Raw genomic sequence first — 12,259 nt, 5'->3', positions numbered from 1 at the left:
ACAAAATAAAGACATTATTTTTAACAGTAAGCTTAAGAAACGTAATAGATATTGGTGCGGTGCCAGGTGTTACGACCAGGCCACTAAGTCCTGGCCACAACATAAAAACGCAGGAGACAAAAGTAGTGTAAAAATAGAAATTATTTATTTAAACAATAACGCATGTGTATGAGTTATGAGTATGTGGATGTATAGATGTGTGTGTGCGTGCGATGTGTGACTGTATGTGTGGGTTTGCAAGAAAAATAGAAAAAAAACAAAAACAGCCAGACCACTTTCAAAAAAAGAACGGTGGTGAGCACCGGGTTGCAAAACGGAGTTGCCGGCCCAGAGTGCTTGATTTTGGGTGAACTTCAACATTCTAATTACATTTCTTCTGTGGCCACATCTTTTAATTTGTATGCCATGGCCGTGTTGATGGATGCCTTATCCGTTCCTGGAAAATGCTTCTGGACATGTGCTGAAAGTAAAATGAACATGAAATGAACAAATGGATCTAATAATTAGACAGTCAACATTGTAGCTATAGTACACACTAAACTAATGTACCATCAGTTGGGAACTCCCTGTGTTAAAATTTCTACTAAGATTGCTGCAGGCACTTGAGGTGAATTAGGCATTGCAATGGACTTGTTCATATCGGCTCAATATCGACTAAATGGACTTGTCCATATCGACTCAATATCGACTCATGCAGGTCAGCACTTCATAAATGCCATCACTTTGGGTGAGTTTCGAAAGTATTGACTCTTTACACTAAAATCCGTTTCTCAATAGGCGTTTGAAGGGACCGTTTCAGTGTGCTAATTCGAGCCTGCTCTGCCGTATTGCAAAGACTGCTCAATTCGCGCACTGGGACCAGTGTTAGCTTAGGCCTACATTTACTGTAGCTAATTGTTCATTTAGCATTGCAGCAACAGAAGACCCAATCAAAATCTGACTGAATTTGTGTCAAATTATAATACACAAGATGCTGAAATATCTAGACTTCAAGTGCTCAGCTGCAAACAATAACACTACTTTACTTGTTTACAGAAATGCCTGAGATGACTTTTTGAATTTTAACTTCAGTTAGTGCAAATGAAAGGATTAAAAAAAGAAAGGAACGTTACTGGTTGTGTGTTGCGGCGTCGAGCATGAATGAAAACACATGACATGGTTGATTTCAGTTAATCAGTGAATGCTATGCTTTCTCTTCCTCAAAAGGTACACCCCTTAGTTTCTGCATGCTTTGTTTACACATTTTAATTGATGATAAATACCCATTAATTATTGAAGAATATAACTTATAAATGCTCATGAGCTTAGTACAACTCTCTTACCTTATCATAACCCAAAATATAAGGGTGTTTCACTCCATGTTTTTGTTTACATTTGAGATCCAAACATAGCTTCAAAAGATGCTTAAGATTGTCATATGAATGTTTTATTTTAGAATGTTTTCCTTCCCTTTTTTTGCTTTTCACCGCAGGGTATGCACTGCTTACCCTGCTTACCCTGACTGCACATCACTGAATCATACACTGTACGAACCAAGAGTGTTGGAGATTTTAAATGACTCATGCGTTGCCTTTGACCCAGAGTAGGCCTATAAATTAAACACCATTTGTTTGGGGGGAAAGCAGAATGGTCTATGTAGCCTAGGAAAATCACAAAATGAATTGTATTTGGAAAGGACATAAACGTTAGTGATAAATGTTTAGATGATTTAGGCTACATGAGTTCTCTCGCCTCCGTGCCGGAGCGGCGTTCTGGTGAGAGCTCTTATAGCACTACACCCCTGGGGCTTACCCAGTTTTATGAACGGAAGCTAGAGTAAAATATCAATAATTGATTATATACTGTAAGTGATTTTGGGTTCTCCAACTTGCATGCCACTTACACGACTACTTCTTGTGATTTAATCAAATTAATTTTCCACCCATAAAAGACCCCCATGATATGTCAAAAAGACTGTTTTAGGCACACTTACCAATAATCGCCAGCACCTTTCTCTTTGTCAGAGCAGGTTTTGCAGCAGTATCAGGGTTGATGTTTGACTTTCTCCCTGACACAGATAATACAGCCATTTCCTCTCTTGAGAATAGGACCTCCATGAGGTCCCGTGTCATTCGCTTAAAGCTGGAGTGGTTGATCATCAAGCTCTTCTCTTTTACAATAGAGATGCCAAATCCCATATCAACCTGAAATTAGATTTAAAACAGACAAAAGAAACATCACACCAAGGGGAGGGCAGGCGTAGTTAGAAACAAGTTTGCACAGTGTTAGAACACTATTCAATGGGAGCAGTGTGAGCAGGGATGGTTCTTTTTAACAGTTTCTACGGAAACATATAGTAAAAGAAACCTACACTAGCCAGGTTAAAGGGATAGTTAACCCAAAATCAAGTTTTATCCCATTTTCGATCACCTGGGGTGTTGCCAGTCAATACATTCTTTAAAAAAAATAATAATGAAATTATATCTTTCAAGTAAAGGTTTGAAGGAATTTGGTACACTCACCATGTTCTCACTCTTTGTTGCTTCTTCATTTCTGGGAGGCTTCTGGGAGGCTTCTTCATTACTGGGAGGCTTGGCTGACATTGGCCTGGCTGAAGGGCATTGAAGTTGTCGTGTCTAGGAAACGACAGACTTCCACACCAATCGCCAATCTGTAGAAAACAATTTCAGGAGGGAAAAGACACAGCAGCAAGCTCTTCAGAAAGTTTAGACTTTATTGCACAGGTGCACAAAGCCGGATCAATTCAGGGGAATTGAACCTCGATTGTCAGTTTTGCATACATTTTATACACAATTTGTGCCCACAACCCCCCTTTAACACATTTCTAAAAATATCAGCCATCTGGTCTTTTCTGGCACAGTAAGGAGTTTCACTTTCCTGTTCCTGGGTCAACTTGACCTTTTTGGCATAAAGATGATTTTCAGTCCTTATGATGTTCTTAATGTATCAGTAATTATTCTTATCATAGTGGACAGGTGCCCCAAAACTGATTTTTAGTTCTATTGATGTCTTTAATTAGTCTATTGATGTTCTTAATTAATCTTCATCAGTGGACAGGTACCCCAATTTTCCCTTACTTTGTACTTTCCCACTTACGCATACACCACGTCATTGCTGTCTGTATTTTTCCAATTTTCCCTTACTCTGTACTTTTCCACTATGCATACACGTCATTGCTTTCTGTATTTTTCCATTACACATACAAGTTCACAGAGTTATAGCCTCCTGTACCTTTTTTACTTTATTCAGGTTACACATGGGTCACTGTAAAGTATTAGTTTTCTAGCATATCTATTTGGCACTAATTTTCTGCTGAGTAAGTATGGTTTTTTTTTTTTAAGCCTTCTGCGTTTGCCTTTTTTCTACAGTGGATACTGTGGTTTCTTGCGTTACCATAAGCTTTGCTGCAACTACTGATATAGAGTTATTGGATTACATATTGATTATATTAGTATATAGTTATACATGTGATATATGAGTGTATATAATTTTTATCATGAAGCATTGAGAGTTTGGAGGAAACAGTCTGATCAACATTGACAGGAATACCTTTTAACAAAAAAAACTTTAACATGTGACTTCATCACAATCATGGGGAGTCTCAAAATTCTCCTACATTCCCCCCTTTCGGGGTCAAACCTCATGGCCCCGAAAAACACCCCTCGCTGTATTCTTATTCTCAGCGTCAGTCAGTGTCGGTGTGCACCACCCCATGTATATTATGTTGGGTGCCTGCGCATCCCCTGCCGCCATAGCAGCATCCAAATGTATCAGATTCCTCAATGTAACGTTGTTCCCATGGTTCCTCCAACACTCTCTCTAGTCGCAAAAAATTGATTATACATATCAAAGCTGTATATATTATTCTAAATGACCCAACAAAGTTATTATACACAATTTCTTAACACGTTGATTCTTAGCACGATGTGTTGCTGCAGTCCTCATAGGTGGTAAGTTCCTGGTATATCTTCCAATCCAGAGTACGCGGTCTGCGCGTCACTCCACTGGAAAGCCGGCCTGCGATTCTCGTACTGGACCCGCAGGGGCACTGTTGGTGCTGTTGCTCCCTGGGCTGGTGTCAGCGCCCACAGTCCCTCCGCTCTCCCCGTCTTCTGAGAGCAGAGCTGCAGCTTCTTCCTGGACACCTTGTGTCCCCCCTTTTGCCCCCCTTATGCACTGTTCTTTTGTATCTGCACATAGTAATAAGTCATCAACATATTGCAACACCACACTTTTGAGATTTCTCTTCCCACGGTACCACACTTGGTCTTTTACTTGTGTCTTAATATCCCCTATTACGGCCTCTAATTTTGCTTCTTTTGCGCCTATTTTTATTAATGCCGGTTTTGTGGTCGGACTTAACATTGTTTTCCCAGAGAACCCTACTGTTTGAATAACTTCTCCCGACAGTGGCAGATGTAAAGCATATTCTTTCTTAATGCATGTACATGTTGCTCCAGTATCTATCATCATAGGGACAATTTTTTCTCCGATTTGTACATTTATTATAGGCTCTTGTTCTGGCCCGTTTGTTATCATTACATGCTGCCCTACTCTGCCTGGGTTCTCTGGGCACCCCTATTGGGCACCTTGGTAATTTACAGGTTCCATACTCTGATATGGGGGCCTAGCCTGGGGAGGTGGGGCCAAGTTGGGGTAACCCTGCGATTGCTGAGGCTGATTAGGTACCCAGGTCCCCTGGTTACCTGGGTACATCCCTTGGGTGTTTGGACACCATCTTTTTATGTGCCCCTCCTGACCACATCCATAGCAAAATATGGGGCCCTGTCTCTGTTGATTAGGAAAACTCTGCTGGTTCCAATTTCTATTCTGCATGTTGTTATTCTGATTCAGCTGCCCTTTCCACTGATTATTTTGACCACCATTCCCTGGCCCTCCCCCCCTTTGATACCCACCCGGTTGGGTGCCCCCCCTTTTTCATATTACCTTGCATGGCCACTGGGTGAGGGATGCCGGAGAAGTCGTAGGCCACCGTCGGCCGGGGCACCATCCGGCTGCTCCATGGTTCAGGCGGGGGGGCGGCTTCGAAGTTAAAGAATTCATTGTCCATATACTGTATTTTCACAGATGCCACTTTTTCCGCCTCTTTTTCTTTGGCTCTCAGCTCCGTTATTTCTCTCGCCTTTTTTTCTTTGGCTCTCAGCTCCTCCAGCTGCAACTGCAGTAGCTTCCTTTGAATGTCTTTTGTTTGATCTTCCAGCTTTTTCCCCTCTTTCCGCTGCCTGTCCACAGCGTGCACCACGTGATCCACAAACTCTCTGTGTGTCATGGTGTTCAGTCCCACCACCTCATCGAGGCGGCGCCCCACTTCCGGTGACATCCCCTCCCGGATGGCTTTGCGGAAGAGGGTGGTCATTATGGGATCTGCCTGTACGTCCTTTTCAGTTAACAATCTCCACCTGCGCAACTGTGTGTGGATGTATGTTGCCGGTAGTTCATTGTCTTTTAACGGCGGTCCCGTTAAGTTCGTTATGTCCGGTCGTGCGGGATACAGAGCTCGCAAAGCAGTCCAAACAACCCCACGCACGTTGTCAAACGGCCCACCGTCCACTGCTGGAGACTGCGCATGGTTTCTGTCAAAGCCAGCCTGCTCAAATATGTCCAGCATTGTTTCCATCCCCACAACCTTTCCCAGGAGAGCCTTCAGGTCCCCCACAGCCAGGATCTGGCCTGTCGTCTCCTCCTCCAGCACCCTGATCCAGTGGCTTGCTCCATTCTGCAAATCAGGGAGATTGGTTATTACATTCTGCATATCTTGGGTGGACCAGGGAATGTATCGGGGTACACCCCCTTCCTTAATCAACAATGGTGCTATAGTATTGGGTTTACTAGCATTATGGCTATATCCTTCTGCTGCTGGGTTACGCCGGGTCGGCGGCCTTTCTCTTATGTTTTGATATCGCCCAGCTAAATCTCCTCCCACCTGTGCAGGCCCCTCTCCCCCGTCTGACTCTTCTGCCTCGCTATTGTTTGTCTGGCATGCCTCACTGTCGCTCGCCTCACTTTTTTCTGCTGGGGAGAACTCCTCCCCTTCATTGTTTTCTAATTCATACTCTGATTGGGGGATTTGCTTTTTACTTGTAGTGCCTTTTGTTAAACTTGTCTTATGTTTATCTCGGGAATCTGTTCTCTTGGTAATTTTTTTCTTCAGCTCTTCCCACTTGTTATACGGGAGCTTTTCCCATCTAAAATTTCCCCACCCCGCAGTTTTGCATTTTTTATGTGTTTCCCCGTCCCTTTTTGGCCCCACCTGTTCAGGCTTTTGGCATATTTTAGACGTTTGCTGTTTTTTCTCAGTGTCTCTTATCTCCTTTGCCTTTTTTATTAACCGGCTATGGTATTCATCATACTGGTTATATTTTTCTTTTAACAGCTCTTCTAACTCCTCCACTTCCTTGTATTCTCTCCTTAGCTCTGTTACCCTTTTTTCTATTTTTCCCTTTTCTTCCTCGAGCCGCGCTCTCTCTATCCCGAGCTGTTCCTCACTTTCCTCATGTTCTACCCACCCTTGTATCTGAACCTGTATTTTTACTACTGGACACACTGTTACTGCAGATGTTACCGGGCCTATTGGGTACACGCCCTTCTCTTTTATTTCCGCATGTCCTGATGACTGCGGGGTATACGGAGGGGGGGTCATTTCTTCACTGCGACCCCCACTCATTCCTACATATTTTTCTAGGGAAGCGGACCTAAACCATCCTAAAATTCTTTTTTCCTGTTCTCTTTTTCGCTTTCTTTTTTCTGACTTGTCTCCTGTTCTGTAATTTGCTATTACCCCTCCCATCTGATCACATATTTCTCTATCAAACGTACCCTCTTTAGGCCATTTTGTCACCATTCTTTTAGTTCTTTTTTTCCATTTTCCTGATATATGTTCTATCTCTTTTTTACAATTAGGATATTTTCCCATGATTATTTCAACCGGCGTTTTCTCTCCTTTTTCCATTATTTTATGTTTACTTTATACTTTTATTTTATTCTCCTACACATTTCACGTTTTTTTACTTATTTCCCCCCTTTTTCCTTTATAGTTGCACATACAAATAAATCACAATTTTTCCCTCAATACAACGTTAGTTCCGCACAAGCACAAGCATCTAATCTAAGCATAAACACAGTTGAACAATATTTTACCTTACCAACAATACTTTTTTCTTACTTTATACCTCAGAGGACAGTGTTTTTCCTAAACACGCGTTTACCAGAGCTATTGCAGGTGGCCTTTCTTGGCTTTCTCTCCTCCCAAGTCTCTGGCACCTCTTTTTTTTTAAAACAACAGCAACAGTGTAAACCTTCAGCAGCAAATATATATTCAAATATTATTCCTAGTTACAGCACATTTTGCAACAAAACAACAGCAACAGTGAAAACCAGCACATTTTGCAACAAACAACAGCAACAGTGAAAACCAGCACATTTTGCAACAAACAACAGCAACAGCGAAAACCTTCAGCAGCCACAATGCATTTAAACACTTATCCTAGTTTCAGCACATTTTGCAACACACAAACATATATTGTCCTGTTCTTATACCGCACTCAATTCACTCACGGTTCGTTGCGCACGTTTCTGAAGAGCTCGCTGCTTTTCTTCCCCTCAATTTTCGGTGTTAGTATCCGGGTTGGTTTTACGAAAGGATGTTCCCTTTTTCGTATCCCGGACGAGCCCCCAAATGTCGTGTCTAGGAAACGACAGACTTCCACACCAATCGCCAATCTGTAGAAAACAATTTCAGGAGGGAAAAGACACAGCAGCAAGCTCTTCAGAAAGTTTAGACTTTATTGCACAGGTGCACAAAGCCGGATCAATTCAGGGGAATTGAACCTCGATTGTCAGTTTTGCATACATTTTATACACAATTTGTGCCCACAACCCCCCTTTAACACATTTCTAAAAATATCAGCCATCTGGTCTTTTCTGGCACAGTAAGGAGTTTCACTTTCCTGTTCCTGGGTCAACTTGACCTTTTTGGCATAAAGATGATTTTCGGTCCTTATGATGTTCTTAATGTATCAGTAATTATTCTTATCATAGTGGACAGGTGCCCCAAAACTGATTTTTAGTTCTATTGATGTCTTTAATTAGTCTATTGATGTTCTTAATTAATCTTCATCAGTGGACAGGTACCCCAATTTTCCCTTACTTTGTACTTTCCCACTTACGCATACACCACGTCATTGCTGTCTGTATTTTTCCAATTTTCCCTTACTCTGTACTTTTTCACTATGCATACACGTCATTGCTTTCTGTATTTTTCCATTACACATACAAGTTCACAGAGTTATAGCCTCCTGTACCTTTTTTACTTTATTCAGGTTACACATGGGTCACTGTAAAGTATTAGTTTTCTAGCATATCTATTTGGCACTAATTTTCTGCTGAGTAAGTATGGTTTTTTTTTTTAAGCCTTCTGCGTTTGCCTTTTTTCTACAGTGGATACTGTGGTTTCTTGCGTTACCATAAGCTTTGCTGCAACTACTGATATAGAGTTATTGGATTACATATTGATTATATTAGTATATAGTTATACATGTGATATATGAGTGTATATAATTTTTATCATGAAGCATTGAGAGTTTGGAGGAAACAGTCTGATCAACATTGACAGGAATACCCTTTAACAAAAAAAACTTTAACATGTGACTTCATCACTGTTACGTCCCCTGCCTCTGCTTGCCTGGGTAGTGCAGGTGGAGGTAGTTGCGTAATTACTTAATTGCCTGATTGCTTCCACCTGCCTGTGGCCCAATATAAAGCCCAGTAGTATGAGGCAGGAGAGAGTTTTATTTTGGGGTTTGTGATTTGTGTGGAGAGCTTTTGTTTTGTGAACTTTGTGTGTTTTTGTTTGTTATTTAGATGAATAAATGTCTGGGTTTGTTTTTAGATCAGTTTCTGTCGTGTTTTTGATCCATCCGGACTTTGTTTGTTGCGGCCAGTCGAGCCAGCCGTAACAAAATGGGGGCTCGTCCGGGATCTGCCATCACACTTCCCTGCGGCGGCGAGGAGGCTGCGCGCAGACACACAGTTCCCTGCGGCGTCGAGGACGACGCGCGCAGACACACACTTCCCTGCGGCGTCGAGGACGACGCGCGCAGACACACACTTCCCTGCGGCGTCGAGGACGACGCGCGCAGACACACACTTCCCTGCGGCGTCGAGGACGACGCGCGCAGACACACACTTCCCTGCGGCGGCGAGGAGGCTGCGCGCAGACACACAGGTCCCTGCGGCGTCGAGGACGACGCGCGCAGACACACAGGTCCCTGCGGCGGCGAGGACGACGCGCGCAGACACACACTTCCCTGCGGCGGCGAGGAGGCTGCGCGCAGACACACAGGTCCCTGCGGCGTCGAGGACGACGCGCGCAGACACACAGGTCCCTGCGGCGTCGAGGACGACGCGCGCAGACACACAGGTCCCTGCGGCGTCGAGGACGACGCGCGCAGACACACAGGTCCCTGCGGCGTCGAGGACGACGCGCGCAGACACACAGGTCCCTGCGGCGTCGAGGACGACGCGCGCAGACACACAGGTCCCTGCGGCGGCGAGGACGACGCGCGCAGACACACAGGTCCCTGCGGCGGCGAGGACGACGCGCGCAGACACACACTTCCCTGCGGCGGCGAGGAGGCTGCGCGCAGACACACACTTCCCTGCGGCGTCGAGGACGACGCGCGCAGACACACACTTCCCTGCGGCGTCGAGGACGACGCGCGCAGACACACAGGTCCCTGCGGCGTCGAGGACGACGCGCGCAGACACACAGGTCCCTGCGGCGTCGAGGACGACGCGCGCAGACACACAGGTCCCTGCGGCGTCGAGGACGACGCGCGCAGACACACACTTCCCTACAGTGGCAGATTTCGCTGGACAATTTGTGGACATTTGGTATTTATTTTTTGTGTTGTATAGTAATTTGAAGAAAATGGGGAGTCTCAAAATTCTCCTACAAAGTTACGGCTTTGTAAATCTGCACTTTGTAGATGAAAATGATGGGATGCAGAAAGATTAGAGTCCTATTTAATGTTTAATGCTCATTTGCACCAGTGCAGACAAGCAAAAACAAGTATTTAGAACTCTGAGCCCGGTTTTTCAAAACTTTTCTGATCGGATTTCAACATTCGGATTGGATTAAATCTTGAAATTGACGCTTCAAAACAATATAATGTAATCTAGATCATTCTGATCTTGATTTAAAACACATATCAGCATTATGTAGATCTCATTCTTGATCTTGACATCTTTTTTCTGTTTTTTAAAATAATTTTTAAAGATTTAATCCAATCCAAATGTCAAAATCCGATCAGACAAGTTTTGAAAAACCGGGCCCTCGGGACTTAATAAAGTAATTGCAATGAACTTTAGCTAGTAAGGGATAGGTCCAGACTAACTTGAAACTAACTTTGAGCGGAGTGTCAAAGAAGAGATGCCAATCTTTATGTAGTATGGTAGGTAGAAAAACACACAAAGACACATTAGCATACATTTTCAATAATATTATTTCCTTTATTCTGGTGATTACTTCAGTACATAAACTTCACTGCTGTGTCCTACGTAGCCGGACCGAAAAAGCCACCAGATTGAGGTCTCTTCTTTGACACTCTCTGCTCGAAGTTAGTCTCGAGTTAGCCTGGACTTATCCCTTAGATGAAGTCTGTTGCAATGACTCAAATAGATTTGTTGATAAACTCACCTCTGAGTAGGTTTTGGACTTGCTTCTCCAATTTCTCCACTCTCTGTAGTAGACTGTCATAGATCCTCTGGAGGAAAATTGACATAATTATCTAAGGAATAAACCATGCTCTTTTGAGGGTGTTTTGATCTCAAATGTAAACAAAAACATAAAAAATGGAGTGAAACACTCTTTTTTGGGTTATGATAGACTAAGAAAGTTGTACTAAGCTCATGAGGCATTTTTAAGTTATATTCTTCAAGAATTAATCTGTATTTGTCATTAATTAAAATGTGTAAACAAAGCAGGCATAAATTACAGACTGCACTTTTAAAAGCTCTTGCATCTTGTCTGGGCAGAGATGATAGGACCTCAAAACTGTCCTTCATCCGGGCCTCAGACAAGAACAGAAAGAAAATGCATGTCAAGGCATATTTACGTTGATAACGTTGAATATCTGAACAATATATTATCTAATATACAGTATGAACTGCCCATGGCCTATATATGTTGTTGCACCTTTTTCTTCGCAGCTGGCTTTATTATGACTTCATCTTCATTATCATGATGATCACAGTCACTCTCTTGTGTCTTCGGGCATTTTGCTGTCTTTACCCGCAATCCTCTGCCTTTCGGGGCCTCCTGATTTCTTTCTTCCTCCTCCCCTCCTTCCTCTCCACTTTTCTCAGGAAGCTTTTTTTCTCTGTTGGACATAAAGCAGACATATTGGCAGGTAAGCAAGTTTCTTATCTCATATTTTATTTGCATAAAAAACACTTTTTGCTCTTATACTAGAGTGATTTATCTGGCTCAAAGATAAAAGCTTATAACTGAGTTTACACAAGACAGCAGATCATCTGAGGACATCAATTGTTAAACAGTAGCTATGTGAATTAAATTCAAGCTTGATGATTTCAGTTTACCGTTTGTAGCCAAAACCCTGGCATCATGCAGGGAAGTTTTCCCAGCGTTGTCAATCCATTTGACTTTCCCAGCCAGGTCTGGATCAGTTAGCATCCTCATGTCTTTGATGCAAATAACTGGAATGATTGACGTATCTTCACTGTGTCACCACAAAACCAGTGCATGCATCTTCAAACAGATTGAAACAAAGACATATCAATAAATAATTAATCACGCAATTCATACATATAAATATTATTATATTATTATTATATTATAAATATTAAATAGATTATGGCTTGATATTTTTAGATCGTATTAGTAATAAATAATAATAGCCTAATTCATGAAGCAAATGTTGACATTTTGTCAGTAAGTGAGTACACTCTCCAACTAAACTAACTAAGGACACAGCTAGTTACATATTAACGTTAGCCATATTGTATGTAGCTAGGATTGTTACAATATGTTTACGTTAACTGACTGTAATAATTTAGAGCTACAATGTGATAATAATGTGGCGATCTTGCCTCCGTGACTGCTGTGCCTGAAACCAGTTCGGTCTCACTCGCAAAAGCACAAATTTCATCTGCCTTTGTGAAGGCGGGCACCGAGCAAATTTCTTCCGTTTTTGTAGAAGCCGAAAGCAAATTCCATCCT

The 12,259-nt window shown here is 42.6% G+C and overlaps 2 protein-coding genes across 2 annotated transcripts; both read right to left on the bottom strand.

Annotated features, from left to right (window-relative positions):
• Nucleotides 1–217: 217 nt before the first annotated feature.
• Nucleotides 218–7,809, bottom strand: LOC118222244 (BEN domain-containing protein 6-like). The gene is made up of 4 exons (XM_035407662.1): nucleotides 7,699–7,809; nucleotides 2,502–2,608; nucleotides 1,973–2,183; nucleotides 218–460 (listed from the first exon to the last, which is right to left on the bottom strand). The coding sequence occupies exons 2-4, from the start codon at nucleotides 2,580–2,582 to the stop codon at nucleotides 366–368; spliced, it is 387 nt and encodes a 128-aa protein (XP_035263553.1). The 5' UTR covers nucleotides 2,583–2,608; nucleotides 7,699–7,809; the 3' UTR covers nucleotides 218–365.
• Nucleotides 3,752–7,349, bottom strand: LOC118222243. Its single transcript, XM_035407661.1, has 2 exons — nucleotides 4,948–7,349; nucleotides 3,752–4,190 (listed from the first exon to the last, which is right to left on the bottom strand). The coding sequence occupies exons 1-2, from the start codon at nucleotides 6,968–6,970 to the stop codon at nucleotides 3,997–3,999; spliced, it is 2,217 nt and encodes a 738-aa protein (XP_035263552.1). The 5' UTR covers nucleotides 6,971–7,349; the 3' UTR covers nucleotides 3,752–3,996.
• Nucleotides 7,810–12,259: the final 4,450 nt, after the last annotated feature.

This window comes from Anguilla anguilla, chromosome 3, assembly GCF_013347855.1.
Source record: "Anguilla anguilla isolate fAngAng1 chromosome 3, fAngAng1.pri, whole genome shotgun sequence".
Lineage (NCBI taxonomy): Eukaryota > Metazoa > Chordata > Actinopteri > Anguilliformes > Anguillidae > Anguilla > Anguilla anguilla.
Note: the sequence above shows the minus strand (reverse complement) of the source record. Positions and strands in the feature narration are given on the sequence as shown.

Bases quoted from the DNA above. Each gene is read 5' to 3' on its own strand.
- LOC118222243 (XM_035407661.1), bottom strand. From the start codon at position 6,970: ATGGAAAAAGGAGAGAAAACGCCGGTTGAAATAATCATGGGAAAATAT. The intron at 4,191-4,947 runs GTAATATGAAAA...TACTATGTGCAG, and splicing joins TCACCCAGTGGCCATGCAAG to ATACAAAAGAACAGTGCATA.
- LOC118222244 (XM_035407662.1), bottom strand. From the start codon at position 2,582: ATGTCAGCCAAGCCTCCCAGTAATGAAGAAGCCTCCCAGAAGCCTCCC. The intron at 2,184-2,501 runs GTGAGTGTACCA...ATCTAATTTCAG, and splicing joins CAACAAAGAGTGAGAACATG to GTTGATATGGGATTTGGCAT. The intron at 461-1,972 runs GTAAGTGTGCCT...TTTTACTTTCAG, and splicing joins AAAGGTGCTGGCGATTATTG to CACATGTCCAGAAGCATTTT.